Source organism: Oryx dammah, unplaced genomic scaffold (genome assembly GCF_014754425.2).
Source record: "Oryx dammah isolate SB20612 unplaced genomic scaffold, SCBI_Odam_1.1 HiC_scaffold_2, whole genome shotgun sequence".
Lineage (NCBI taxonomy): Eukaryota > Metazoa > Chordata > Mammalia > Artiodactyla > Bovidae > Oryx > Oryx dammah.
The window spans coordinates 192,694,807-192,721,898 of NW_024070186.1; the positions used below are offsets into that span (position 1 = coordinate 192,694,807).

Sequence of the window (27,092 nt, forward strand, 5' to 3'; positions counted from 1 at the left end):
AGACTACAGATTTCTATGACTATGTGGATGATAAAGCCTCAAAAACACCCAGGGATTTTCTTAAGACCCAATGTTTGCTGAATAGTCCTGTATCCCTAGCACTTAGCCAGGAGTGAATCAAGCCAGGAACTTGATTCTAGCATCAGATTGAGTCCTCACCTCCAGCTGTTCTACAGATGGGGACGGTGAAACTTGCAGAGGGATACAGAATCATCTGTCAACTGGCTGATAAGAGATGTGAGTTCTATTCCTGGCTCTGCCCCAGTGAACTGTGTGACCCAAGATAGAGCCCTTCTTGTATCTGGGAAAATCCCAATAAAATCTAGGCCTTATTTTCATGATCAGTAAAGTTTCCCCTGACTGGGACAGTTTCTGAATCTGTGGTCCAGACTGGGATAAGGAAGGGAATAGTGGCAATTGACAAGATGAATTTAAAGGGGAAGTGAAGCAGCATCATTCAATGACAACCAAAAGGAGAGGTGCAGGCCATGAATAGAATCACTTCTCATCCAGTGTCTTCCTTTAATTCTCACCTCAGCATTTTGAAAGATGAAGAAATGAGGCACTGAGAGAGAGGTTAAGTAAGGGGTTGTTCAGTTCATCCAGACCACAGTTTATAGAGGCGGATGACTGACCCTAGGCTCACTTTGGACTATTTCAGTTTCCCAGCTCCTGAGTCAGCTCTCTCCTACAGCTCACCCCTCCCACCAAAGCCTCCAGTAGGGGGAGCCAGGTCCGGACTCAGAACAAACCCTGGGAATATGAAATGCCACTGTCACCAGTGGATAATGGATGAGCCAGTTCAAACCATCTGTCCTCTGGCTAAGGAAGGGTGGAGTCCTTACAGAGTGAGTATCTGGTAACCAGAGAACTTCAGGGGCACTCAGTCATCACACAGAATCCTCTTCCTCTGCTATCTCTGGTCTTAATGCTCCACTCACCCCTAAACAAGTAGGTGGGAGTGCTCCCAACACAAGCATGTATTCATATGCACATATGTACACACATAGGCATATGCACAAGGGCTTCCTCGGTAGCTCTGGCGGTAAAGCATCTGCCTGCAATGCAGGAGACCCAGGTTCAATCCCTGGGTCTGGAAGATCCCCTGGAGAAGGGAATGGCAACCCACTCCAGTATTCTTGCCTGGAGAATCCCATAGACAGAGGAACCTAGAGGGCTACAGTCCACGGAGCCACAGAGTTGGACATGGCTGAGAATGACTAACACACACATGCATGTGCTCACATATGCTGACACACTCAAACACAAACATAGACACACACCTACACACATGCTCACATAAGAGTCTCTCAGCTGAGCCAGGCTGCCAGAACTGCTCCTTCCCCTTCTCTATCAAAACTGCTGTGGAGGTGGCCTCATACTGGAAGCCCAGAAGGACTTAGTAGCCTACTAGGGGAAAATCTACTTGCTTGATAAATAACTCCTGAGAAAAGCAGATGAAAGAGAGGTGAATGTTAGCTGAGAGCCATGTGTGTACATGTGTGTATGTATGAGGCCAACAGGGACCAACTAGGAGAAGAGGGGCCATCAGAAAGACAAGGATGGAGAGAAACAGGGAGAAAATGGAGACACACCCTCTCCCTCCCTTCTTCCCTTCCCTTGTCTCCCCGAGGTTTCGTTCAGTCCTGGGTATGGCAGAACCTTGCTCAGGAGCCTGAGAATGGCCACGTCTCCAAGAGTATGGCGCCCTCTCCTAGATCTCATTTTTAAAAGTAACGGAGCAAGGGCGCCTTCAATCACCCCGCAGGTTTTCGAATGGACAAGGAATCTCTTGTGTAGTCCTGCTCTCTTCCAGCCTGTCCCTTAGGACCAGCCTCCAGGTCTTCGCTCCCCTCAATCCCCTCCCTGCCACCTAAGGTTGAGGTGGCTGGCCCTTTAAAGCAGCGGCCCCCGGCCGGGTTATTGTCTCGCCTCTCAGCCAATCGGCGGCGCCGTTGGGGGCGGGGGACCTGGCCTCCCGATTGGCCGTCCCGCGCCCCGCCCCGCCCGGGATCCCGGGAGCTGTCCGGCCGTCTCGGTGCTGATCCTGCCGCCGCCCACGGGCCGCGAGCAGCGGGGAGAGGGCACTATGAGCGGGGGCGTCTACGGCGGAGGTGAGCGAGCCTCGGGCTTCGGGATCTCCAGCCTGGCGCGGCCTCGCCCGAATCCCAGCGCCCCGAACCCACGCAACCCAAGCTCTGGGCACCCTGGGGCCTGTCACCTCTGCGCTCGAGCGGTTCCAGCCCCGGGTTTGGGTCCTGCATCACTCCAACCTTCGACCCTCCTCGGAATGCTTGCGCGTACCCGGCCCAACCTCTCCACCATTCAACCCGTCTCCGCCCGGCCTCTAGCCAGGCAAGGAGAGTGGCCTGAACAGGGCCACTGGGCAGAAAGGGACTTCGGAGTCTTGATCTCCCACTCCCAGGACCCTGAACTCCTGGCCGAGCTCCCACCTGACCCTTCCGGGTTGAAGGTGGCTCTGCCGGGATCTCCTCTCGGAGCAATCCATGGAGAGAGAGTTTGAGAGATAACCCCTCACAAGTTTGTCTCCCGCACAGATGAGGTGGGGGCGCTGGTCTTTGACATTGGCTCCTTCTCAGTCCGCGCTGGGTACGCTGGGGAGGACTGCCCCAAGGTGAGCCTTCCAGCCCCCTGCCCAAATCCTAGGGCTCCCCTCCAGGCTTCCCAGTCATCCAGGGCTCTCAGCGCCCAGAGAAAAGCTCTGATGAGCGGGAATGTGGGAGTAAACCCAGGGGGTGGGCTGAGGGCCCTGCAAGATATGGCTTTCTCTCCTGTCCATGCCCTGCTCCAGGCTGACTTCCCCACCACGGTGGGGCTGCTGGCCGCGGAGGAGGGGGGCGGGCTGGAGTTGGAGGGGGAGAAAGAGAAGAAAGGGAAAATCTTTCACATCGACACCAACGCCCTCCACGTGCCTCGAGATGGAGCAGAAGTCATGTCTCCCCTCAAGAATGGCATGAGTATGGGGCCCCCACTACCGGCTCCTGACACAGACCCAGAACCCACACCCCACAACCCGGGGCACAGGACCCCACATTCACGGAGTATTCCTTGCAGCTGCCCAAGTCCCAGGGATGCCCTCACTACTTCCCAAAGCTGCCTGGTTTCTCACAAGGGTCCACCAGATTCCTGGGAAAGGGGGGATTTCTGCTGGACGTTGTCTCACTTCCCCTCCCCTGGACTTGGCTTCCCTCCTTCCTTCCTGTTTCTGGACCCCTGCCTGCCCACCCTCATCTCTCCATTGATGTCCTGGCCCCAGTTGAGGACTGGGAGTGCTTCCGTGCAATCCTGGATCACACCTACAGCAAGCATGTCAAGTCTGAGCCAAACCTGCACCCAGTGCTCATGTCAGAGGCCCCGGTAAGTGCATAGTCCAGCCCCTAGTCCAGCCCTGGAGTGGGCCATTCACCTCTCCTCAAGCCATTAATCACTCCTCTTTCTTTGCTTTTCAAACTTTCCTTCCAACTCTGTCAGGTTCAACCACTTTCCTTCCTCCCCGTGTTAGTCTCCATGCCTCCTTCTCTTCTGCTCTCTCCATTTCCCTTTCCCCCAGTCATCCTTGCACGATGCCCCACCCCCCAAGTCCCCGTGTGACCTGTTAACTGAAATTTTTGGTCAATGTTGTATACACCTATATAGAATCAATTTTATTTCTAAACTGCCATGCATAGCCTCTTCCTTCTATTATCCCTTTTCCAAAGATGATTGTGTTTCTCTCTTTTAGCTCTTTTTTTTTTGCCATTACCTTTTATATCTCTAAATATCATAAATAACTGATTGTGAATTTTTCTAGCTCTAGGTATTATCTATGGGTTTCCCACTATAGAAAATGAGCACTTAGCTCTCTTTCCTCCCCAACCCACACCGCACATATTTTTTTCTTATTTGAAGTACTGTTGCAGTTTAGGGTTGTTGTGTTTTTTTTAAGATTCAGTGTTTATACTCTTATTATTATATATGCTAATCAGGCCTGAGACAGGCAATAAACTATTTATTTTCCTCTCTTGTGCAATTATTTGTTTTCTCTAGCACTGAAAATTTTCTTTGTTTCTGTTTTTCATTTCCTATCTACTTAATAATGTGACCTGAAATTATTCATCAGTTATCTTTATCTTTCCTCAAGACATTAATTGCTTTAGGTGTTCCATCAATTTCATCTTCAAGAAATCTCTCCGGGAGCCTACTGACCTGCTCTGTTGTAGACTAGTTAGCTTCTATGCAGAAGGTGTAGCTATAATCCTGACATCTCCCTTCACCTTCATCTTAAGAAAACACTGCACCTCTCTCCTGTATTACAAGTCCTGTTTCCGGTGGATCATGACTCTTTTCTTGATTTTTTCCCCTTGTTTTCATGGAGCACATCTTCCAGTAATTGCTTTAGAAAGGACATAAGACGTAACATTTTTGAGACTTTGCATGTCTAACCTTGGATGTATAGTTTAGCTAGGTATAACACTCCAAGTTGGAAATAATTTTTCTTTGGAACTTTTTTATTAAAAAATTATTTACTTGGCTGTGCTAGGTCTTAGTTGTGCCACATGGACTCTTCCGTCTTTGTTGTGGCATGCATTTACCAGAGACTGAACCCAGGCCCCCTGCATTGGGAGTGCAGAGTCTTAGCCACTGGACCACCAGGGAAATCCCTTTTTATGGAATCTTGAAGGTACTTCTTCAATGTCTTCCAGCATCTACTGTTGCCATCAAGAAAGCCAAGGTCATTTACTTCCTGATCCTTTGATGTAAATTATTTTTGTTCCTGAGAGTTTATAAAATTTTCACTTTGTCCTCAGTGTTTTACAGTTTCACAATATTATATTGGTTTATTTTTGTTCATGGCTCTGGACACTTAATGTGTCTCTTTAATTTGGACACTTATGTCTTTCAATTCAATTAAAATTTTAATTACTTGTCTGTTGATTTATTTCTTTCAACTTTCTCTGTTCTCTCTTAGGAAATCCTATTATTTGGATTTTGTACCTACTAAACTGGTCTTCTTCTAATGTTTTCATCTTTTATATTTTATGTATCTCTTTCCTCTAATTTCCAAGATATTCCCTCAATTTATTTTTCAACTCTTCTATAAAGCTTTTAATTTCTGCTCCTCTATTTTTATTTTCCAGGAGCTCTTTCCTGTCCCATGAATGTTACTTTTTATTCATCTTTTAAAAATATTTATCTGTTTGGCTGTGTCAGGTCTTAGTTGTAGCACATGTTACAACTTGTGGGATCTTTAGTTGTGGCATGTAGAATCTAGTTCCCTGACCAGGGATTGAACCCAGGTCCCCTGCATTGGGAGTGCAGAGTCTTAGCCACTGGACCATGAGGGAAGTCCCTCATTGTGCTTTTGATTTGCATTTCCTTAATGACCAAAAATGTTGAGCATCTTTTCATGTGCCTGTTGACTTTTGTGGGGTTATGGTTTTCTTCTTTTTTAATTCTCCCTTTATTATAGTTTTGCTGGGATCTTGGGAGATGGCGTCCCAGGTGGCAGTAGTGGTAATGCAGGAGACTATATTACCAAGGCAGGAGACTTAAGAGTTACAGGTTCAATCCCTGGGTCAGGAAGATTCCCCTAAAGAAGGAAATGGCAACCCACTCCAGTATTCTTGCCTGGAAAATCCCATGGACAGAAGAGACGATCCATGGGGCCACAAAGAGTCAAACATGACTGTCTGCATAGCCTGGGAGAGAATAAAAGTAAATGTCTGTATTCAATCCAACATTTTTACCCAGAAAGATGTTCTTTTCAGCTTTCTTATCTCTGAGAGGATTAGAATGGGAAAGAGGGATGTACCGGGGTCTTGGGGGGGGTGGGGGTTGGCCTGAAGTGTGTACTGCACAACGGAAAGCACTGTGCTAGGAGTCCAGAGACTGTGACTCTAGACCCAGCTCTACCAAGAGCTTTCTGTGTGATCTTGGCCAACTTCCTTATCTGCGTTTTATTTTCTTCAGTTGGGTTTTAATTGTGATATTTCAAATTCTTTATAGTTTCAACATTCTAAAGACCTATGAGGGTCAGGGGACCTGACCTCTGTCCTCAGTGCAAAACAGGTCTGTGTATGTGGAAGGTGTATACATAGATTGGTGCCTTTCATTTCCTGAAACTTTCCCTCTTGCACTTTCTCCCCAGTGGAACACACGGGCCAAACGGGAGAGGCTGACAGAGCTGATGTTTGAGCAGTACAACATTCCTGCTTTCTTCTTATGCAAGACAGCTGTGCTTACTGCGTATCCTCTGGGTTAAGCTGCTCTGTGAGAATGGAGAATCAGGGTGGAGTTTGTGGTGTATTGAGATGGAGGCTGGGCCTGATTCTATGGAGATAAATATTCTGGATGGGCAGACACCCCATTAGTGCAAAGAGCCCTTGAGAGCTGAGTGCTTTGTATCTTGGGGTGGCCAGACCAGTGGTCCTTTCCCATTCCTTGGATCAGGCTGAGCGTGGAGAGTTGGAACAAGTAGACAATGGGGGCTGGGGCTGGAGAGAGAAGGGAAGGGTACATGACACTGAGATGTTCCCTTCCCATTTATTTTTCCAGAAGGATCAGCTTTGCATTGTACCCTGTGGCAGGCACTGGGGCTATATAGACCCTCATTTCAGGGATCCCATGGGACATAGAACTAAGACTAAAAAGAGAGGCTGGATATTCAGAAGAAAGGAATAGAGGAGGAAAGTGTGATTCAAAGAAGAATAAAGTGGCAAAGGGTCTCAGCTGCCTTTCTCTAGCAAATGGGTCACAAACCAGAAGGAGAGATTTGCAGACTGGGATTGGGCTAGACCTAGGAAAGTAGAGAGTAGGCCAGATCAGCTTCCAGCCTCCTTGTTCACTGCTGCTGGCTCTTTGACCTACCCCTCCCATACCAGCTTTGCAAACGGACGCTCCACAGGTCTGGTGCTGGATAGTGGGGCCACCCACACAACGGCCATTCCAGTGCATGATGGCTATGTCCTGCAGCAAGGTGGGGCCTCGATAGGGGTCGGGGGCACCTTGAGGGACCAGGCAATGACACCCCCCTCCTTTCCAGGCATTGTCAAGTCACCCCTGGCAGGGGACTTCATCTCCATGCAGTGCCGAGAGCTCTTCCAGGAAATGGCCATTGACATCATCCCACCTTACATGATCGCAGCCAAGGTGGAGCCTCTGGGATGTCCTGGGCACTGACCCTATAACTGTCAACCCCCCGACCCATCAGATATCAGGGCAGGGAGCAGCCAGGCCCCAAGAGGATCCTGGGCCCTCAATTTGCAATTGAGGCATCAGAGATCCAGACAGGCTGAGGGACATGACCAAGGTCCCACAGCCAACTGCTAGAAGGATGTGTGTATGAGGGCCAGTGTGGTGGGTTCTGGGCTCCAATAGACCCAGGTTCAAGGTCTGCTTCTGCCACAGAAGGACTGTGTGGCCTAGAGCATGAGACTAAAGCTCCTAAACCTCAGTTTCCTTCCCTGCAAAGTGGAAAAACTACATGTAGGACTGCCGCAAATATTAAATGAGACCCTGCATGCAAGGGGTCCGCACATGGAACATGGCTCAGTAAAAGGCTGTTTCCTTAAGGTCTGGCTTCCTACTGGATTCTCCAAGCCTCAGTCTGACCAAGGCCTTTTAGATCTCTGTACCCACTGCGTGCACAGTATCCATGGCGTGGGCTCTCCCCATTCTTTCTCCTCTAATAGGGAAGGGGGAGAAACACCTTTTCTGGGCAACAGAACAGAGAACCCGGTGCCCATTAGCTGCAGAGCTGGCAAGTGCTGGGGAGGCAGGTGTGGACAGGGCAGGTTGGGCCAGCGTGGGATGCGAAGGGTGATCGCAGGCTGCGCCCCCACAGGAGCCTGTTCGGGAGGGCGCACCCCCAAACTGGAAGAAGAAGGAGAAGTTACCCCAGGTTTCCAAGTCCTGGCATAACTACATGTGCAATGTGAGGCACTGGAGAGGGTCCCCGGAAACCACCCCTCCAGCTCCTAATCCCTCCCTCACCGCCCTTCCCCTCCATGAGCAGAGGGGAGGGACAGAGGCCCTGCAGGTGGGGTGGGGGGGCCTGAGAAGGAAAGCCCAGCCCTCACCGTGTCCCTGGGCTCTTAGGAGGTGATCCAGGACTTCCAGGCCTCCGTGCTGCAGGTCTCAGACTCTCCCTACGACGAGCAGTGAGTGGGGCCCACAGCTGGGGTGGCAGGTGGGAAAGGGGCAGGTCTGGGGCTCAGGGGGTTCTCTGGCCCTTCGGGAGCACCCCAAGCAGAATCTCACTCTTTCCTGGGCAGGGTGGCTGCGCAGATGCCCACAGTGCACTACGAGATGCCCAACGGCTACAACACCGACTATGGGGCGGAGCGGCTCCGCATCCCTGAGGGCCTGTTTGATCCCTCCAATGTCAAGGTGGGGCTGGCTGGAGTCCCTGGGTCCCGGGGCTAGGGGGAAGCTAAGGATGACAGGGGTCTGGGGAGAGGGGACAGAGGGCCCAAAGCCCAGTCACCTTTCTCCACAGGGCCTGTCGGGGAACACCATGTTAGGGGTGGGCCACGTGGTGACCACCAGCATCGGCATGTGCGACATTGACATTCGTCCGGTGAGGCCCAAGCCTGCCTCTGGGTGGAGGGGGCCAGGAGAAGTGGGGGCGTGGGGCCAGGGCAGGGCTGTGCCCCGACCGCTCACTCTTCCTCCCTGCTCTCAGGGCCTCTACGGCAGTGTCATTGTCACCGGTGGGAACACACTCCTGCAGGGCTTCACTGACAGGCTCAATCGAGAGCTTTCCCAGAAGACTCCACCGGTAGGAGCCCACCCTTGGCCAGGGCCCTGCGCCAGCCCTTCAGCACCAAGTCCTTCCTCCTTCCCACACATTGAGCCAGTATTCTGGCCACAGAAGCGGCTCCTTCCCACTATGGCCTCGCCACTCCGAGCCCTGTCCCTTCCCACTTCCCAGAACCAGGTGTCTGCTTCCCCTAGCCCTTCTTTCTTCCCAGAGCATGAGGCTGAAGCTCATTGCCAGCAACAGCACCATGGAGCGCAAGTTCAGCCCCTGGATTGGGGGCTCCATCCTGGCCTCACTGGTGAGAGGGGAGGGCCCTGGCCTAGGGCTGAATGTGGGGTAGATCCAGACCGCCCCACCGCCTTGCCTACCACCTCATTCGCTCATTGTTTATGAAAGGGGAGTCAGTACTCCCAGAAAGGTGAATGCGATCTCAGGACACAAAGCAGGGAGTGGAGGACAGGAAGCTGGACAGGTTGGCTGGGATGAGATTGTGGTGGTCTGTGTGCCAGGGTGAGCCCCTAGAGGCAAGGGGATCTGACAGCCACAGGCATGACTGGGAAGAAGGTTATGTCCGACATGAGTCTTTGGGGATGGGGGTATGAGCTGAATTCAAGGGGACCTTGACGGGAGGCTCTTTCTATTGTCCTAGAGTCACGGGATGGGTAGCAGTGGGCATAGGGTGGTAAGCAAGGGACAAACCGAAGGCAGCAGTCAGGGTGGTTCTGCGGCGGTAGGTGGGAAATTCAGTCTGGAGCAGCTGCTGGGGCGGGGGCAAGACGTTGAGCAGAGAGGTAAAGACACAAACTGCATCTGATGAGTGTCAGCCACACAGAGGGGGACAGCAGGGTCATGACAAAAGGAGGATATCAGCTAGAGGCGGTGCCCCCAAAGGGACAGAAGCAAGGGTCAGAGTGACAGAAGACTGACCCCCCGAAGATAGCTCAGGGTTGGGAGAGTGTCAGCTGCACAGTCGTGGCAAGCCTCCTGCGCGCCTGGACAGACAGCCCGGCCTCGTCCCTGCCTTCGTGCATGGGGAAAGTCTGGAAGCCAAGACAATCAAACAGGAGGTCACCACAAAGTGTGGGGTGTTCCTTCAAAGGAAGACCTGATCTCATTCAGGCGTCAGGAGGGGCCTCTAAGGAACCTTCAAGCTGAGATGGAAGAGTGAGAACTCAGGAGGCAAAGCAGGAGAGGGAGTGTGTGGCCCCAGGGGAGAGCCAGGCAAGGCCACAGGCAGGGGTAGGTGCTGTGGGGCCAGAGTTGAGGAAGCTTGCCTGGGCTTCCCTGATGGCACAGACGGCAGAGAATCTGCCTGCAATGTGGGAGACCTAGGTTTGATCCTTGTGTTGGTAAGATCCCCTCGTGGAGGGCATGACAACCCATTCAAGTATTCTTGCCTGGAGAATCCCTGTGGACAGGGAGTCACACAAAGTCGGACACGACTCAGCGACTAAGCACACAAGCTGGGCTACAGAGCAGAGAGTGGGCTGGAGAGGGCTACCGCGGTCTCCACTGTGACCTGGGGTTGCCAGCAGAGTGGATGTAGGGGAGAGAGGATTGGGAGCTTATCAGAGGTCTGACTGAGAATGTGGGCACCGTTTGGATACGAGAGGTAAGAAGGAAAGGGGTCAAGGATGAGACCCAGGTAAAGAATCTGCCTGCAGTGCAGGAGACCCGGATTCGATCCCTGGGTTGGGAAGATCCCCTGGAGAAGGAAATGGCGACCCACTCCAGTATCCTTGCCTGGAAAATCTCATGGACAGAGGAGCCTGGTAGGCTGCAGTCCATGGGTTTGCAAAGAGTCAAGCACGACTGAGCGACTAACACACTTACTTATTCAAAGTATTATCATTTCAATACGTCATCAGTATAAAATGTGAGACGTTTCACATCCTCTGGCTTTATTTTCAATATCCAGTGCAGATTTGACACCCAGAGCACATTTCATCTTGGATTAGCTGCATTTCAAGTGCCCGATAGCTCCATTTCAAGTGTTCCACGTGGCAAGGGGCCACTGGATTTGGACAGGGCAACTGTAGAAGGCAAGAAAGACCAAAGAAGCAGGTTTGAGGCAGGGCTGGGCGAAGATGGTGACGGCAGTCATGGATATGTTGACTGAGTGAGGTTCCAGGAGACACTGAGGACCAGGAAGCTGTCCGAAAGACAGTTGAGAATTTGGGTCGGGAACTCGGCACAGAGCTCTGCATTGGGAACTGGAGATGGTGGGAAAGGTGGGGCTTTGGCACAGTAAGCAGAAGTCAAGGGAGAGGTGACATGGTCCAGGAAGGTGTGTCCAGAAACAGGGACACACACATTGACTTTCAGGCAGATGCAAGTGATCATAGAGATGGTACAGTCTAAAGTGCCAGGGCTGGCGGACCGTATTTCAACGGGGGTGGGGTGGGGTGGGGTGCCAAAGTAAAGACATCATCCCCACCTTGATGTTAGGTGGTGTCGGAATGGTGAGGAGGGTGGAGGAAAGATTTTTCTTGGGAAGGAGGGAGACTTGGCATGTAAGGCCTGATGGGGTGACAGGGTATCTGGTGGAGAGGGGATATGGAGTGTTGGAGGGCAGGTTCGCTGGCCTGCGGCTGGAAGGTCCACCTCCCAGCTCGAACCGCCCTGGGCTCCGAACTGACAGGTGCTCAGTAAATGCTCAGTGAATGCATCCTTGATTGAACGGTATGAAGTGGGTATCCGCCTTCTGAATACGAAGGAGACAGGGAGATGCGGCAAGTTGGTGGTTGCGGGGGGCGGGGGGATGTGGGCTTGGGAGGGGGAAGATTCCAAACCTCCACGGGTGGAGTGGGGGAACCTGGTCTCCCTCCCTCCTGGCCTCCCTGACCGCCCTCCCGCCCCACCCACCCAGGGGACTTTCCAGCAAATGTGGATCTCCAAGCAGGAATATGAGGAGGGCGGGAAGCAGTGCGTGGAGCGGAAGTGCCCCTGAGGGCGCCCCCTCCCCACCCACAGGCCGGCCCGCAGAGGTGGGGGAGGGAAAGCGAACCGAAGAAGACGGTTTCCCCCACCTCGGCTCTGCAAGCGCAGGATCGACAGCCACCCCCTAACGCTCCCATCGGCCCCCTTTGTTCCCCTCCCCACTTGTCCTCTTTGATTGTGAAGTTTCTGGGTTAAACGGAGTAAACATGTTTTAAGAAAAAAAAAGTTTGGCCTCTTTGGGGGTGGGCAGTTGGAGCAGGAGTCTGGAGGGAGGAGAGGGGAGGGCCACACCTACATCCATTCGGAATTACACGGTGGACACCGGGGCAAAGTCTGCGGGCGAGGGCAGAGCCGCGGGATCCCGGATGCTTCGGGTTTCAGAGGGGCCGCAATCCAGGGATGATCACGAAGCGAGTACCGGTTAGAGACGCTCAATAAGGCCGCAGAGGGAAGCCGAGTTGGGGGAGGAGGCAGCCGGGGAGTCACGGAGCCGGGAGGCAGCCCCGGGGGCGGGGCGGGGCGGGGCGGGGCCGGAGGTGGACCCGGGGGCGGGGCCTCTGGCCCGCGGCGAGGCCGCGCTTAAGCTCCCCTGGACCTACAGCTCAGGTGAGCCGGTCAGCGCTGTCTTTGCCCGGGGCGCTAGGTGGTGACAAGTGTGGGGCAGGGACTGGGGCACTGGTTCGCCCCAGCAGCAGCTCAGAACTTCCCTCCCAGCTTGGGTAGGACCCGAGGTTCCCCGGGAGACCAGGACGCCGCTCCTATTCCAGAACTCGCTGTGCTGGCTTCCTCCGCGGGGTTTGGGGACCTGCGCTCTCGGCCTGGAATTGTAGGTAAAATTTAGCAGTTTGTGTCTGATGTGTATTCTGAGGCCTCCAGGCCCTAAAAAGATGTAAACCCGTGTGGTCCAAGTCCTTTGGCCACCAAAGAGGCGCGGGTGCCCACGGAGGACCATGAGTTGTCCAACGTCACCCAGCCCTGCCCACGTCTCGGTCAGGACTCTCTCCACCGATGCCTGATGGGGCATCGATCCCCGACTCCAGGCAGGACCCCCATCCTGGAACACTCTCTGGTGCTGCCTGACCATGTGCTCCTACCCAGGCACTCCCCTCCCCAGCAGCTGGCAGGAGCCTAGGCCCCCCTTTCAGACAGACAATGGGACAGACCAAACCCCAGGTCACACTTCTGTAGCCCCTTCAGCTGGGGATCCCCTGAGTCCAAACAGAGAGAGCAGCTAATGTGTTCAGGGCGTGGGTATTGGGGAGCCTGTGAGGCCAGTGAGGAAGGGGCAGAGGTGTTAGTGGTAAGGAGCTTAGGAGAGTCCCTTAGGACACTGGGAGGGGAAGAAGCAGGAGGGGGGAGGGGTCATCCATATCTCCACCCTCCCTGGCCATCAGCCTCCCTCCCCCAGCTCTGATGGGAACTAAAGGCCAAAGTCTGCCCCAAGGTCAAAAATTGATTGTTTTGCAAGAAAGGAGCAGGAGTGGAACTGTGGAAGGATTGGCAGGGGAGGGCAGAGCACCACGTCCGTCCTTTAGCCTGGGCTGGGGGGCCATGTCTGGAAGGCTGGACTGAAGCCAGAACTGTGCCCCCACCCTGCGAGGGGGGGAGGTGAACAAGGGCCTGGGCTCAGGCTGCCTGCTAGGACCGATAAGGGGCCTCTTGGGGCTCCCACAAACGGTTTATCACTGGGGTGGGGGACAGCCTGCAGGGCTCAGGAGGGGGCACGAGCATGGAGCGGCTTGGGGGTCTACTCCGAAGAGCGGTAAGATCGGGCACGGTTGGGAGACCCTTAGGCCTTCTCTCCAGGTCCTCCAGCCCCTTCCCTACCTCCTCCCGTTCCCATCTCTATAACTCTCCCCTCCAGCCTGCCTCTCAGGACCCTCTCCCCTGCCTTGTGTTCATGGCAGCCCAAAGTCACTATTATTGCCAGATTCCTCCCCTTCCCCAATCTCATGCACGCCACGCCCCCCACAGCAAAGGTTGTCCCCAGGACCCTCTCAGACCATCTACAAGCGTGTGGAGGGCAGCCAGCAGGGACGCCTGGAGGAAGAAGAGGAAGACGGGGAGGAGGGGTCTGAACCGCCGGCCCACTTCTTCCCTATGGAGCTGAGGGGCCCTGAGCCCCTGGGCTCTCGACCAGCTCGGCAAAACCCTGGACTCTGGGCAGCAGCAGGACGAAGAGCAGCCCCCTACCTGGTCCTGATAGCCCTCCTGATCTTCACTGGGGGTGAGAGTCACCCCCACTCCCACTGGAGGGTCTGGGCTTGGGGGGATGTCTGGGGTCCAGGGAAAGGCACAAGGAGAATCTCCATCTTGCCACCCACCAGCCTTCCTCCTGGGCTATGTGGCCTTCCGGGGGTCATGCCAGGCATGCGGGGATGACGTCATGGTGGTCAGCGAGGACGTAAATGATGAGCTGAGCCCAGACTCTCACCAGGGCACGTTGTACTGGAGTGACCTCCAGGCCATGTTCCTGCGGTTCCTGGGGGAGGGGCGTCTGGAAGACACCATCAGGTGAGGATCAGCTTGTCCCGTTCCGGCCCTCAAAAACCATCATCCGCTCATCTCGAGTCCTCCTCGCCCAGGACCTTGAGTCATTCCACCTGCCGCCCTGACCTCCCTGTTCAGTGGTCCTGGGAAGGATGGCAGGCATTGGGGGGTGGGGGGAGGACTTCCAGAAATGAGACTGCAGAGGGCATATTTAGGAGCCGAGGGAGCTGACTGAATAAGCACAGGGGAATCCAGCCTCCACCTATGATGTGGGACAGACCCAGGAAAATCTTGAACAACACACTGAGAAGCTTAGGTTTTGACCTGTGGCAGTGGGGAGCTCTGGGGGACTCAGAGAAATAGGGGTTTAGGGAACCAGAAAAAGAAGCAAATGCACTGTGGGCAGAGACTGTCTCTCAGTCTAGGGGAGGATGCCATCCCAGCATCCTGAGGCTGGTGTTCCTCTTGTCCTGCTGAGGTCAACTTTTCATGCTGGGAAGGAGCTGCCACCCGGTAGGTCCAGAGGAGACGTCAGGAATCATTTTTTCAGTGGATTCTCCTGGGTTTTCCAACTTGATCATGTAATGTGTATTTAGTGAGAGATGCATAGCTTCTTTTCAAAAGGATTATATCTTTTAGGTCTTTTTCATTTCTTACTGCATTGGAGAAGATATGAATTTAGGTAATGATGATAATACACACCCTTGCCTATTTCCTAACTTTCATGGGAATGTTTTTCTAATACTTTGTCACTGTGTCCATGGTGCACTGGCTTAAGGGCTCTTAGTTCCCTGACTAAGGGGAACTGAGGGGTTGAACCCGGGCCCTCAGCAGTGAGAGCAGAGTCTCAACCACTGGACCACCAGGGAATCCCCTCAGTCAGCTTTTTAAAAGTGAATTAAGGAAGTATCCTTCTATTCCTAGCTTACTGAGACTTTTTTTTTTTAATGATCAGAAAAGAGGAACAAGAATCAAAAATTTTTTCAAACAGCTTTCCAGAATGTATTGTAGTGATCACGTGATTTTTCTTCTCTAATGTTTGTGTAGTCATTTGTATTAATAGATTTATTTGTCTTCATGAGATCAACATAAACTTGATCGAGGTGTATCATTATTTGTTGATACATTGCTGAATCCATTTCGCTTGAAGATCTTAAATCTATGGCATCAGCTACATGTATGGACTTTTTTTTCTTGAGCAACACTTGGTAGTCTGGGTACAGCCTGAGTAAGTGGATGGTTTGACAGGTTGAGGGTGGGGTGTGGCACTGTGGATGCCATCAAAGGGCAGGGAGGCAAGAGGAAGGCAGTGAGAGGGAGCAGGCAATAGGTGATGTATGCCTCTAGGCTGGATGGGGAAGGAGGGAAGCCGGGGAAGAACTGATAGATATGGAGAAATCAGACAGCCTGGAGTACCCGATGGGGTTGAAGAACAGGTGTGGTGACGCTAAGGGAGTGAGTTTCAAACTGAAAAGCTCCGGTCAAAGAGCGAGATTCTGTGTCCTATTTATCCTGGAGTCTCCAGCACTGACTGCTCTGCCCGGCACTTAGTAGGTGTTCAGTAAATCAGATCAATATTCCAAAGATGGGCTTCTGGGGACAAGACTCAGGATGTGGCCGGGGAAGTGGCTGGCCAGAAGCCAGAGTCCTCACTGACAGTGGATAAGTGACCAACTGGCTAGAAGAGGTGAGGAGGGACAAGGGATGGGGTTACTGGATGGCACGGGCTTCGAAGGAAGAGAGCTTCACCTGTGGAGAAATGGCCAGAAATGTGCACCGTTGAGCCAGGAGCATGCGTCCTCTCTGGGCTCTGGTGGTGTGAAAGCCTGAGCTGCCTTCTTCAAGTGTCCCGTGGGAGATGTGGCTCCCCAGGGGACAGCCAGGTTTCTGCCAAGGCAAAAGGTAGAAGGGGCACTCAGTCTGATGCTGAGGAGGGAGGCCTTTGTTTGCCAGGGAAAGAGCACAGGTGGAGCTGGTTTAGAGAGAGCTCAGGTAGGATGTGGGGGGTGGAGGTGGCCCTGGCACAGGTGAGATGGACGATCTGGGAGCATTCAGGTGATGGCAGGCTGGCTGTGACTGTGGAAGAAGACAGGGGGAGGTCTCCAAGACAAGTGACCCCAGCTTCCACCAGCAACCATGGTAGAAGGTGTCCCCTCGAGGCCCAGCTGGAGGAGGAGAGGGGTGCAGGACCCTCACCTCTGCCTGGAGAGGCCTTTGGAAGAAAAGTGTTTTCATGCTAGGGGCAAAGCGCAGACCAGTGCATGTACATGTGGAGGGGACAGTAGACAGATTGGTGGTGTGGGTCATTTGGCCTGCCCCAGGGAGAACCTCAGGGAGGGTGGAGAGGACCCCTGACCATCAGAAGCTGAGGTGTAAGCAGAAGGAAGTCCTGGAGACCCTGGTAGTCATGGTGGGAGAGATTTAAGAGCCCTTCACTGCCCAGGGCTGGGGCCACCCTACACCTCTGGCATCTTTCCCTGCTCCAGCCCTCTCCTCCAGGCACTCAGATGTCCCAGCCCCTGCCTCCTCCAGCACCTCAATCCCCGTTCTCCCTGCACAGGCAGACCAGTCTTCGGGAAAGGGTAGCCGGGTCGGCCGGAATGGCAGCCCTGGCTCAGGACATTCGCGCTGAGCTCTTGCGCCAGAGGCTGGACCACGTGTGGATGGACACCCACTACGTGGGGCTGCAGTTCCCAGATCCGTGAGCACTGGGGCCGGGGCGTGGCGGGGTTGGGGGGCGCTGACGGTGGGGCGCTCACCACCGCGACTCCTCAGGGCTCGCCCTAACACCTTGCACTGGGTTGATGCCTCCGGGAAGCACGGGGAGCAGCTGCCACTGGAGGACCCCGACGTCTACTGCCCCTACAGCGCCACGGGTAACGCCACGGTGAGCCTGCCCGGTCCCCAGGATGAGGCGGCCTGTCTTCTCCCTGGACGCGCCTCACGGCCTCCCCATCCTCCTCTCCCCAGGGGAAGCTGGTGTACGCCCACTACGGGCGGCCGGAGGACCTGCAGGACCTGCGGGCTCGGGGTGTGGAGCCGGCGGGGCGCCTCCTGCTGGTGCGCTTGGGAGTGATCAACTTTGCCCAGAAGGTGAGGGTTCCCGGAGGATGGAACCTGGGGCAGTGGTGAACCTGGGGTAGTGGAACAGGGAGGGTGCCCGCTGGGGACCCCGAGCATCGAATGGCGGCAAGTGGGAAGCGTCCAGGAGGCTGTCAGAGGGAGAAAAGAGAGAACCAAATGGGCAGTGAGAAAGTCGGTGGGAACAGAATCAGGAGGTTGGGATGGGGAACAGAAACAGGAGGGAATACGGGGCTTCGGAGCTGCCAAGGCACTGCGGGAGCGCGGAAGGTGAGGTCCACCGGGTGCCCACAGCTACAGATCAGAGGCCCTGCCAGTCCACTTTTATTTGCATTTTCTTCCCTTCTAAATCTGCTTTTTCTGGGAGAAGGTGTCCTTTAGTCACGTGCCTTCCCCAGGTGGCCAGTGCCCAGGACTTTGGGGCCCAAGGAGTGCTCATATATCCAGACCCGGCAGACTTCTCCAAGGGCCCACACAAGCTCAGCCTGTCCAGTCACCGGGCTGTGTATGGACAAGTGAGTCTTGGGGGAGCTGTAGTGCCTTCCTGGGGTCCCTGGGCTGTAGCGCCCTGCCTAGGATGAGGCTGGCATGCTGTTCTGGGAGCTTGGCTCCCAGTTTCAGTTTGGGCACCCCTCTCCCAACAGGTGCACCTGGGGACGGGGGACCCCTATACCCCTGGCTTCCCTTCCTTCAATCAGACCCAGTTCCCTCCAGTCCAATCCTCGGGTCTCCCAAGCATCCCAGCCCAGCCCATCAGTGCGGACATTGCCTCCCTCCTTCTGAGGTGAGGACCATGTGGGAACCAGGAGGGGAGGAGGCAGGGAGAGGTAGGCTGCAGCTAGCTCATAAGGTGTCTTGGGTGAGCTAGAACAAGACAGCTCTTCTGGGTGGGCACAGCCTGCTGCCAGGGGCCACCCTTTTGTGAGTGGAACTCCAGGTCATATGACACCCTCTGCTGGGCACCCTTGAGCAGGATACAAGCTGCACAACTGTCCAAGGCAGCCCTGGCCCCTCAGCCAGGGCACAGATGCAGAGAGCCGGAGCCAGAGGGTGGGAGGGAGAGAAGGAGTCAAGAGGGGGGCTTTGGACTCATCTATAGCCTGGGCCTCTCTGCCATGAATTCCTTCTGTCCCACCCCTTTCCAGGAAGCTTGAAGGCCCTGTGGCCCCCCAGGAATGGCAGGGGCACCTACCAGTCTCCCCTTATCGCCTGGGCCCTGGGCCAGGCCTGCACCTGGGGGTCAACAACCACAGAGCCTCCACGCCCATCAGTAACATCTTTGGCTGCATCGAGGGCCGCTCTGAGCCAGGTGTGCTTGCTTGCCCAGCATCACACACACCCTGCCGGGGAAGGGGGGAGAGGCTGGCAAGTTGGGCCCGGGCTGGGACTGAGTGGGGGTGGGTGGCAGTGAGACCTCATGGTCAAAGCTGTCTAGAGATAGAACAGGCAGTTCTGCACAGTAGTGAGTTCCCTAGCACCAGAGGTGAACAAGCCTAAGTTGGGTGATGTTAGAGCATGAAAGGGAGGCCAGACTACAACAGACGAGCCTTTCAAACATAACTTAATGTGGATAACAGTGAGGAACCAGAGATCTTGAGCTGAGGAGTGTGTACCTAGAAGCGCTGGAGGAGCGGCACATGGAGGCCTGTGACGAGCCTCCAATGAGGATGCTGGTGGTGGGAGTGTGAGTGGGAAGCGTCAGAGAGAGATTGAAAAGGGGAAGGCTCATCAGGAGCAGGCGATGGCAGCCCACTCCAGTGCTCTTGCCAGGCAAATCCCATGGACGGAGGAGCCTGGTCGGCTGCAGTCCATGGGGTCGCAGAGGGTCAGACACGGCTGAGCGACTTCACTTTCACTTTTCACTTTCACGAGTTGGAGAAGGAAATGGCAACCCATTCCAGTGTTCTTGCCTGGAGAATCCCGGGGACAGGGGAGCCTGGTGGGCTGCTGTCTATGGGGTCCCACAGAGTCAGACACGACTGAAGCGACTTAGCAGCATCAGGATTCGGTGAGGGACAGATGGACATGCTGATCAGGGAGATAATGGAGTCCAGAATGACCCCAGGCACGTCGATGAAGGAGCAGACCATCCGGGAAGGGCCAAGGGGAGGAGAGGCGCTCTTTAGGGACAGCCAGGGTTGCAGGCTGGGGCTGCGGAGATGTGAGGGTCCTCAAGAAAGGGACCCTCCAAGGCTGAGGGAGAAGTCTCTGGGTTCTGCCCACATAACAGGTGGGCCCCCAACACCCCTCCCCCAGATCAGTATGTGGTCATCGGGGCCCAGAGGGATGCGTGGGGCCCAGGAGCGGCCAAGTCCGCTGTGGGGACCGCCATACTGCTGGAGCTGGTGCGGACCTTTTCCTCCATGGTGAGCAATGGTAAGGTCAGGACCTCTGGGCTTGGGCCAGGCAGCTGGGGCTGTGTGGCCTGAGCCAGGACAGGGCAGAGAGGCAGTTAGGGGCACAGGCTGGAGGGTGGCCACTGAGACCTGGGCTCCAAACCTGGCTTCCTCCATGTCCTGGCTGCTTGGCCCCAGCCAAGTCACTTCACCATCTCTTCACTTAAACATGAAAGTACTAATAGTCCTTAGTGAAGACTAACCTGGAGATGACTTATGCAAGCAATCCCCATCACTGATACAGCTGAGTCAGGGCAGACCCAGGTTAGATGGGCTGGGATGGGGGCTTGGTGGGAGAGAAGGAGAGATCCCAGGGGACCAGGACAGAGGAAGACAAAGAGGTGGGGGTCTTTGCTTGGCTCCCCCCAGCCAAGCCCATCCTCCCCCTCCCCTCCCATTGCCCCCACCCCCACTGCCTCTGCCCCCAGGCTTCCAGCCCCGCCGAAGTCTTCTCTTCATCAGCTGGGATGGTGGTGACTTCGGGAGTGTGGGCTCCATGGAGTGGCTGGAGGTAACCTGGGGTCCTGGGCAGGGAGTCAGCGATGGGGAGAGGTGGGGAGGGGGCAAGAGGGGGGAATTCACATTCCACACCCCTCACCCACAGGGCTACCTCAGCGTGCTGCACCTTAAAGCCGTGGTCTATGTGAGCCTGGACAACGCAGTGCTGGGTGAGCGGGGAGCAGTGCCACGACCTGGCCCCCATCAGGTGCACCCTGGTCCTGGGTGCCAAGCCTGAGGCCTGGCATCCCTCCCTCTCCACAGGCGATGACAAGTTTCACGCCAAGACCAGCCCCCTTCTCATCAGCCTTATTGAGAACATTCTGAAGCAGGCAAGAGCCCGGCCAGGAGCAGGGAGTGAAGGGAAGCTGCTGGCCGCTAGAGCCTGACCAGTGCCTCCCCAACCCTGCCCCCAGGTGGACTCTCCCAACCGCAGTGGGCAGACCCTCTACGAGCAGGTGGTGGTCACCAACCACAGCTGGGAAGCCGAGGTGTAAGTGGGGGCGAGCAGGGAAGAGAGCTGTGTGTGTGGGGGGGGAACACGTGGGCCACCCTGAAGCCACACCGCACTCCCTCCTGCCCCTCCCCAGGATCCGGCCACTGCCCATGGACAGCAGTGCCTATTCCTTCACGGCCTTTGCGGGGGTTCCTGCCGTTGAGTTCTCCTTCCTGGAGGTGAGACCCGGGCCCTGTCCCAGAGCGGTAGCCCCTGGGCCTGCGCGCACAGTGCCCGCGGCCAGCACTCCCTCCCCGCCCTGTCCCGGCAGGATGGCCCGGCATACCCGTTCCTGCACACAAAGGATGATACCTATGAGAACCTGCACAGGGTACTGCGGGGCCGCCTGCCCGCCGTGGCCCAGGCCGTGGCCCAGCTCGCTGGGCAGCTCCTCATCCGGCTCAGCCACGATCACCTGCTGCCCCTCGACTTCGGCCGCTACGGGGACGTGGTCCTCAGGCACATCGGCAGCCTCAACGAGTTCTCTGGGGACCTCAAGGTTCGAGACGCCAACCCGGCTCCAGGTTTCTGGTGGGGTGTGGGGAGCGACGCGCCACATCCCGTGAAAGGGCCACACGTGCCAGGGAGATCTGCCCCTTCTCCCCCTTGGTCTAGGGCCCCTCTGCCAACCTGGCCCCTTTACACCCGCCCCAGTCACTAAGACCCTAGGACCCCACTGGCACCCGCCCGGCCGCACAAGGCTTCTCTCCCTTCCTTCTGCTCCCAGCATTCTGTCCCCCTATACCCCCAACCCCTGCCTGTCCAGGGCCCCAGCCCCATCCCCCAGCACCTGGACCCCCACCCCCGCCACCCTAGGCCGGGGTCCTGGCCCCTGCTGCCGATCCCAGCCCATGCCTCTGCCCTCAGGCCCGCGGGCTGACCCTCCAGTGGGTGTACTCGGCGCGGGGGGACTACATCCGGGCGGCCGAAAAGCTGCGGAAGGAGATCTACAGCTCCGAGGAAAGCGACGAGAGGCTGATGCGCATGTACAACGTGCGCATCATGCGGGTGAGGCCCCGCCCAGCCCGTCCGCCGCCGTCCGCGCCCCCCCGCCCTCTTCCGGCGGCCGGGTGTCCCTCCTCAAGGCCCGGGTCCCACCTCCAGGCCTGGCGCCTGCGGCTGCCCTCCTCCCCTCGCTTCGCTTTCACGGGTCTCTGTCGTCCCGGCGCTGCTAATCCTAGACGCGCAGGCCTTTGCTCACAGGCCCGCCAGGCTGGAGCCACCGCTGAGACGGGCCGGCAAAGTAATGAGACACGGCGCGCCAGCCCCTTGGCTACAGTTGCCGGGCTACCGCAATTGCAGAACTAAGACAAATCGCGCCTCCTCTGGTTCCCCACTGCCGACCCACCTCCTCCCCACAAGCGTGTCCACGGTGGTCCACAGTCTAAGAGGTGCAGGATTATGGCTCGGGAGGTGCAAAAAGCTTAAGAAATTCAGAGCATAGAGAGCCTTCTTCCTTCTGGTGAGATGGATGAACCCCAGAAAGGCTGCCTGGAGAAGATGTCATGTGAAAGTTATACAAGATGATTATTATTCCCTTGCCGATTCCTCTTGCTTTGAATACTTTGCAACCTGCACCCCATCTCCAGTTCCAACCCCTCTTCCATTTCCTTACCCCAAGAACTCAACTCTGCAACACTTTGACCTCTAGAATTGAGTGCATAGGGGCTGTGGGTGTGGAAAAAAGTCTCTAGAGCAAAATGCTAAGCAGGCCCATCCTCAGTGAGTGTGGGGTGAACAGGGAACATGCATGCACGCGCGGTATGGGGATGCTGTGTCTGGCCTTTGCAAGGTCTTGTTCTTTTTCTCCCCCCGCCCCTTCCTTTTTCTGTCATACTGTCTTTCTGTTCACAAACCCACCCCTCTTGCTCTTTCGTCCTGGCTCCTTTCTCTTGGATTGGACTTGGTTTATTCTCATTCACAGATCTTGCTCTAACCCCTACTGTGCCAGGCTCTAGAGACACAAAAAGACACCTCCTCCCCCTGAAGTTGCCATGTGCCCCCCAAGAGATAAAGGCCATCTGGACACGATTAGGCCATAAGAAACAATTCACACTCAGAGCTGGAGAGTAAAAGATGTAGGGCTAAAAAAAGTGGGGTGGGGGGAAGAGGTAGGGCTTCAGAACCCAAAACAGGGCTGAGCCAGACCCAGAGAACTTCGTGGCTCTAAACAGGGGTTGGTAAACTACAGCCAGCAGGCCAAATTTGGTCTGCCACCTGTTTTTGTAAATGAAGTTTTATTGCAACACAGCCATGCTCACTGGTTTTCCTATTGTGTGTGGTTGCTTGTGTGCTATAGCAGCAAAGTTGAGTAGCTGCAACAGAAACAGTATGGCCTGCAAAGCCTAAAATAGTTACTGTCTGGCTTTTTGCAAGAAGGAAAAAGTTTGCTGACCCCTGCTTTAGACTATAATATAGGTCTTGAAGAACAGACAGAACTTGGGTTGGTGCCAAAAGAGGATGTTTCAGGGTGGAGAGACCAAGAATGAGGGCATGGCAGTGAAACAGGTCTGGCTTTCCTTGGGGGCAGGGCATGGACCAGCAGAGCCAGAACAGAAGCCCTGTGAAGGAGAGGAGGGGAGTGGGTTAGGGATCAACTTTGGGGTTTGGGTTTGAGGGGTCTGGGGCATCAAGGAAATCTAGAAGATTTTTAAGCAGGCAGGGGACGTGAACAAAGTGGAATTTTAGGAAGGTTTTGACCAGATTGTAATGGCTTGAACAGGGAATGAAGTTAGTAGCAGCTGAGCTTTTGGTGGGGGTGGCAAATACCACCTGAAGTGAGACATTTGGAAGGAAAAATGGACAGGCTGGAGGCTTCCTTGGCAGCACAGTGGTTAAGACTCTGTGCTCCCAGTGCAAGGGGCACAGGTTTGATCCCTGCTCAGGGAGCTAAGATCCCTGGATGCCACCCTTCAAAAAACAACAATAACAAAACCCCAAAACCTTCCTCAAGTGATTCTAATGTGCAGCCAGGGGTGAAAACCACTGTATTATAGGTCATGAGAAGAGCAGGAAGGTGGAGGTCAAAACTTGGACCTGGCCACAGGTGGGAGGAGAAGGAATCGGAGCCGCTGGCAGAAAGGTGGGAGGAGGCCGTCTCAGGAAGGTTGAACAACATATGAGTCAAGAGGGTGAGGACCCAGGGTCAAGCAGTTCCTAAGGGCTGGCCTGTCCCCTTGACCTTTGATTCTGGGCTGTGGACATTCACGGAGGGGTGCAGGAATGACCGGGGTGTGGAGAGGTGAGGACGATAGACGGTTCTTTGAGGCTTTGAGCAGGGAAGTGAATGGGAGAGGAAGGAAGACTGGGAGTCCTGGATGCAGGGCTGGAGGCTCAAGGGAGAAAGAAAAGGATACAATCCGAAACACGGTGAAAGGGCGCATCCTACCTGACTACTGGTGACGTCATAAATCGGCCTTTCCTGATTGGTTAGCTAAAAGGAGGTGGGCCTTAAAGAGGCTGCTGCTAAGAGGCTGCTCAACCGTATTGACTCAGCGCACAAGAGGTCCCAAGGTGGGTCTGGAACTACGGTTCGGACTTCGACCTGGTCCCCTTCTCGGCGCAGGTGGAGTTTTACTTCCTATCCCAGTACGTGTCGCCGGCCGACTCCCCGTTCCGTCACATCTTCCTGGGTCGCGGAGACCACACGCTCCACGCGCTTCTGGACCACGTGCGGCTGCTGCGCGCCGGCGGCCCCGGGGCCACCTCCTCGCAGGTGGCAAGGGGCCTGGGCTTCCAGGAGAGCCGCTTCCGGCGCCAGCTGGCCCTGCTTACCTGGACGCTGCAGGGGGCAGCCAACGCGCTGAGCGGGGACGTCTGGAACATCGATAACAACTTCTGAGGCCCATGGCAGGGTATGGGGCGGGGGTTGGGAACATGCCCCTGCCCCCTGGCGAGAGCCCTTGGCCTCTTGAGCGCTTCCTGGGTGACAGAGATGCCTGTGCACCACCTCCCATTGCTGACTAATTTATTAGTCCTTACCATAACTCTCAGGGGCCCAGCGATGGCGCCAGGGCAGACACCCCCACATACCAGACCCAGGGTAGTAGTAGGTGAGCAGTGCTTTCCATAATGGGATGGTCATACTGTCAGCTCCTTCAATCACAGACCCTTCCTCTTCAGCAGAGGGGGTTCCCCCCAACAGCTAGAGACCACTATGGAAGGTTTCCTAAGCCCTGGGACCTGGCCATCCTTGGTAGGAAAGACTGCTGGGACCCTAGTGTTATGGCCAACAGGAGGCCTGTAGTGGGAGGGGCTGGGGTTTGAACCTCAATAAACCACGTGTGGCATCTGTTGTTTATAGCACTTTTATGTGGCTTCCTCACCCTCACCTCACCCTGGGGAAGGGTTGGGCAGAAGGACCCGGAGAGGATGCACGTTGGAATGCTGTCTCCACGGGGAAAAGAGCTCCTTCTAAGGAACTAACAAGAGAGGACATAGGAGGGTCTCCCAAGATAACCACAGGTTAGGGGACTATAATTTGCAACGGCTGGTACAAAATGAAAGGGCGGAGATTCTTGTTCAAAAAGCAAAAGCAAAGCTTTTTTCTTCTTTCCACAGCCTCTCAGTCTGTCATGGTGGTTCTTCTTTTGTTATTTAATGTCCAGATCACTCAGACAAGGAAATACTCTGGGCAGATCCCCACAGGCACACAGAGTTCTGCCCCACAATTTGCTACAGACAGCACACGTGCCCTAACCAGAGCCAAACCCAGACCTGTGCTGGCACCCAGTCCCTGCTGGGAATGGAGGGTGACAACTGTGATTGGGTGGGGACAGATGAGAACCCATCGGAGGTGTTAGGACCCCCAGCATAGGCTCCATTGCCTCATCGGACTGCACTTCCAAAACTTAAGTTCAGAGATAAAATCATTAAAAATGTCAAGATAGAGACTGCAGAGCACTAACTCCCAAGCACGGTGGCCCGTTTGGAGCATAGCCTTGTGAGACTGCCATGGCTAACAGCCTAGAGTGGCCCAGCCTGGGACCTCTCTCCCCTCCAGGTTCTCCAATGGCCCCTCGTTGAACAGTGAGGTAGAAGCTGCAGGAGGTCAGGAAATTCCAGGTGCTGCTGGCACCATTTTAGCTTTAATCATGGGCTCAGGCAGCTGTGGCCCTGGTTCTCATTTTCTGGCAGCTTTGTAAATCCTAGGGCCTGTCTCTCAGGCTCCTCGTCCTCTCTTGTTCCCAGGATGGTTTGAGAGGTCCTAGCCTGCTTCTCACAGGCTAGTAAAGGCTTTTTCAGTTACGACTCAGGATGCCCCTAGGTTCCAGGATGAAGCTGTGCCCTCCTTAGCCCCTGAGTCTGACTTTGTGGACTCTCAGGAGCCTAGACCAGGGGTCAGAAGCCTCCTTGACTCCTTGCTTCCCTGACATACCATCCGGAACAAATTTCCCGAAGTTGCCTCTCGGCCCTCTCCACCTTGTCCATTGGCTCCTGTTGGTAGACAGGTAGGTAGGCCTGGATGAAAAGGTCCACATCCTAATGCCCGGAATCTGTAAATGAACATCGCCTTACAAGACAAAAAGGACTTTGCAGGTGTGATGAAGTGAGGATTTTGAGATGGAGAGTGCAAATTCGTATGTTGAAACCCTAATCTAGTGCCTCAGAATGTTTTTGAGGGCCTTGAAAGAAGTGATTAAGTTAAAAGGAGGCCATCAGAATGGGCCTAATCCAATCTGACTGATGTCATTGAAAGAAGAGGAAACCGGATGAAAGGAGAGACCTGGGATGGTGTGCACAGAGGGGAAAGGCCACGTGAGGACCCAGGGAGGAGGGGACATCTGCACGCCAAAGAGAGAGGTGCCGGGAAAAACCAAACCTGCCGACACCTTGATCTCAGACACCAGCTTCCAGAACTGTGAGAAAACGAATTTATGGTTTTTAAGCCACCCACTCTAGAGTGATATGCTAGAGTTGGGACTGGGGACTTAATCACAAAGGTGCTCTCTTTTTTTTTTTTTTAATTTTTTCGGCTGTGTTGGGTCTTCATTGCTGTGAGTGCTTTCCCCTAGTTATGGTAAGTGGAGACTGCTCTCCAGTTGGAGGGCCCGGACTTCGAATCGCAGTGGCTTCTCTTGTTGTGGAGCGCAGGCTCTAGGTGCGAGGGCTTCAGAAGTTGCAGCATGGGGGCTCCGTAGCTGTGGTGCACTGGCTCAGTTGCTCCGCAGCATGTGGGAACTTCCTGGACCAGACATTGAACCCGTGTCTCCTGTGTTGGCAGGTGGATTCTTTACCACTGAGCCACCGGGGAAGCCCATCACTAGGGTTCTTATTAAAGGAGGCAGGAGGATCAGAGATAAAGGAAATGTGACAACAGAAGCAGAGGGTCAGAATCAGAGACTTGAAGATGCTATACTCCTGGCTTTTTTTTTTTTTAATGACTTTAAAAAAAATGATCATTTGTTAGAATTTTTTCTCTTGGCTTTAA

General features: G+C 54.9%; 2 protein-coding genes and 1 non-coding gene across 8 annotated transcripts; 2 read left to right on the top strand and 1 right to left on the bottom strand.

The window, feature by feature from the left end:
- The first annotated feature begins 1,954 nt into the window (after nucleotides 1–1,954).
- On the top strand, nucleotides 1,955–11,926 carry ACTL6B (actin like 6B). 2 transcript variants are annotated; one of them, XM_040262298.1, is made up of 14 exons: nucleotides 1,955–2,114; nucleotides 2,559–2,635; nucleotides 2,813–2,978; nucleotides 3,278–3,378; nucleotides 6,149–6,246; nucleotides 6,882–6,976; nucleotides 7,043–7,149; nucleotides 7,844–7,933; nucleotides 8,098–8,159; nucleotides 8,274–8,388; nucleotides 8,498–8,578; nucleotides 8,684–8,779; nucleotides 8,973–9,059; nucleotides 11,631–11,926. In XM_040262298.1, the coding sequence occupies exons 1-14, from the start codon at nucleotides 2,090–2,092 to the stop codon at nucleotides 11,709–11,711; spliced, it is 1,281 nt and encodes a 426-aa protein (XP_040118232.1). In that variant the 5' UTR covers nucleotides 1,955–2,089; the 3' UTR covers nucleotides 11,712–11,926. The 2 variants fall into 2 exon arrangements, with proteins under 2 accessions (XP_040118232.1, XP_040118224.1); XM_040262290.1 differs by having other exon boundaries at nucleotides 2,034–2,114; nucleotides 2,559–2,978.
- On the bottom strand, nucleotides 5,273–5,345 carry TRNAG-CCC. The gene has a single exon. It is a non-coding gene; the product is annotated as a tRNA-Gly (tRNA).
- A 323-nt stretch (nucleotides 11,927–12,249) lies between the features above and the next one.
- Nucleotides 12,250–24,967, top strand: TFR2 (transferrin receptor 2). Of its 5 annotated transcripts, XM_040262259.1 has the most exons (20): nucleotides 12,250–12,307; nucleotides 12,416–12,527; nucleotides 13,403–13,463; nucleotides 13,676–13,928; nucleotides 14,029–14,215; nucleotides 16,752–16,892; nucleotides 16,967–17,078; nucleotides 17,162–17,284; nucleotides 17,671–17,787; nucleotides 17,917–18,056; nucleotides 18,418–18,581; nucleotides 19,529–19,648; nucleotides 20,097–20,179; nucleotides 20,273–20,336; nucleotides 20,431–20,498; nucleotides 20,583–20,659; nucleotides 20,757–20,841; nucleotides 20,934–21,161; nucleotides 21,530–21,670; nucleotides 24,228–24,967. In XM_040262259.1, exons 3-20 carry the CDS (start codon nucleotides 13,431–13,433, stop codon nucleotides 24,501–24,503), a joined length of 2,412 nt encoding a protein of 803 aa, XP_040118193.1. In that variant the 5' UTR covers nucleotides 12,250–12,307; nucleotides 12,416–12,527; nucleotides 13,403–13,430; the 3' UTR covers nucleotides 24,504–24,967. The 5 variants fall into 5 exon arrangements, with proteins under 5 accessions (XP_040118193.1, XP_040118186.1, XP_040118214.1 ...); XM_040262252.1 differs by lacking the exon at nucleotides 12,250–12,307 and having other exon boundaries at nucleotides 12,315–12,531; XM_040262280.1 differs by lacking the exons at nucleotides 12,250–12,307; nucleotides 24,228–24,967 and adding an exon at nucleotides 21,866–22,205 and having other exon boundaries at nucleotides 12,315–12,527.
- The last annotated feature ends 2,125 nt before the right edge of the window (nucleotides 24,968–27,092 follow it).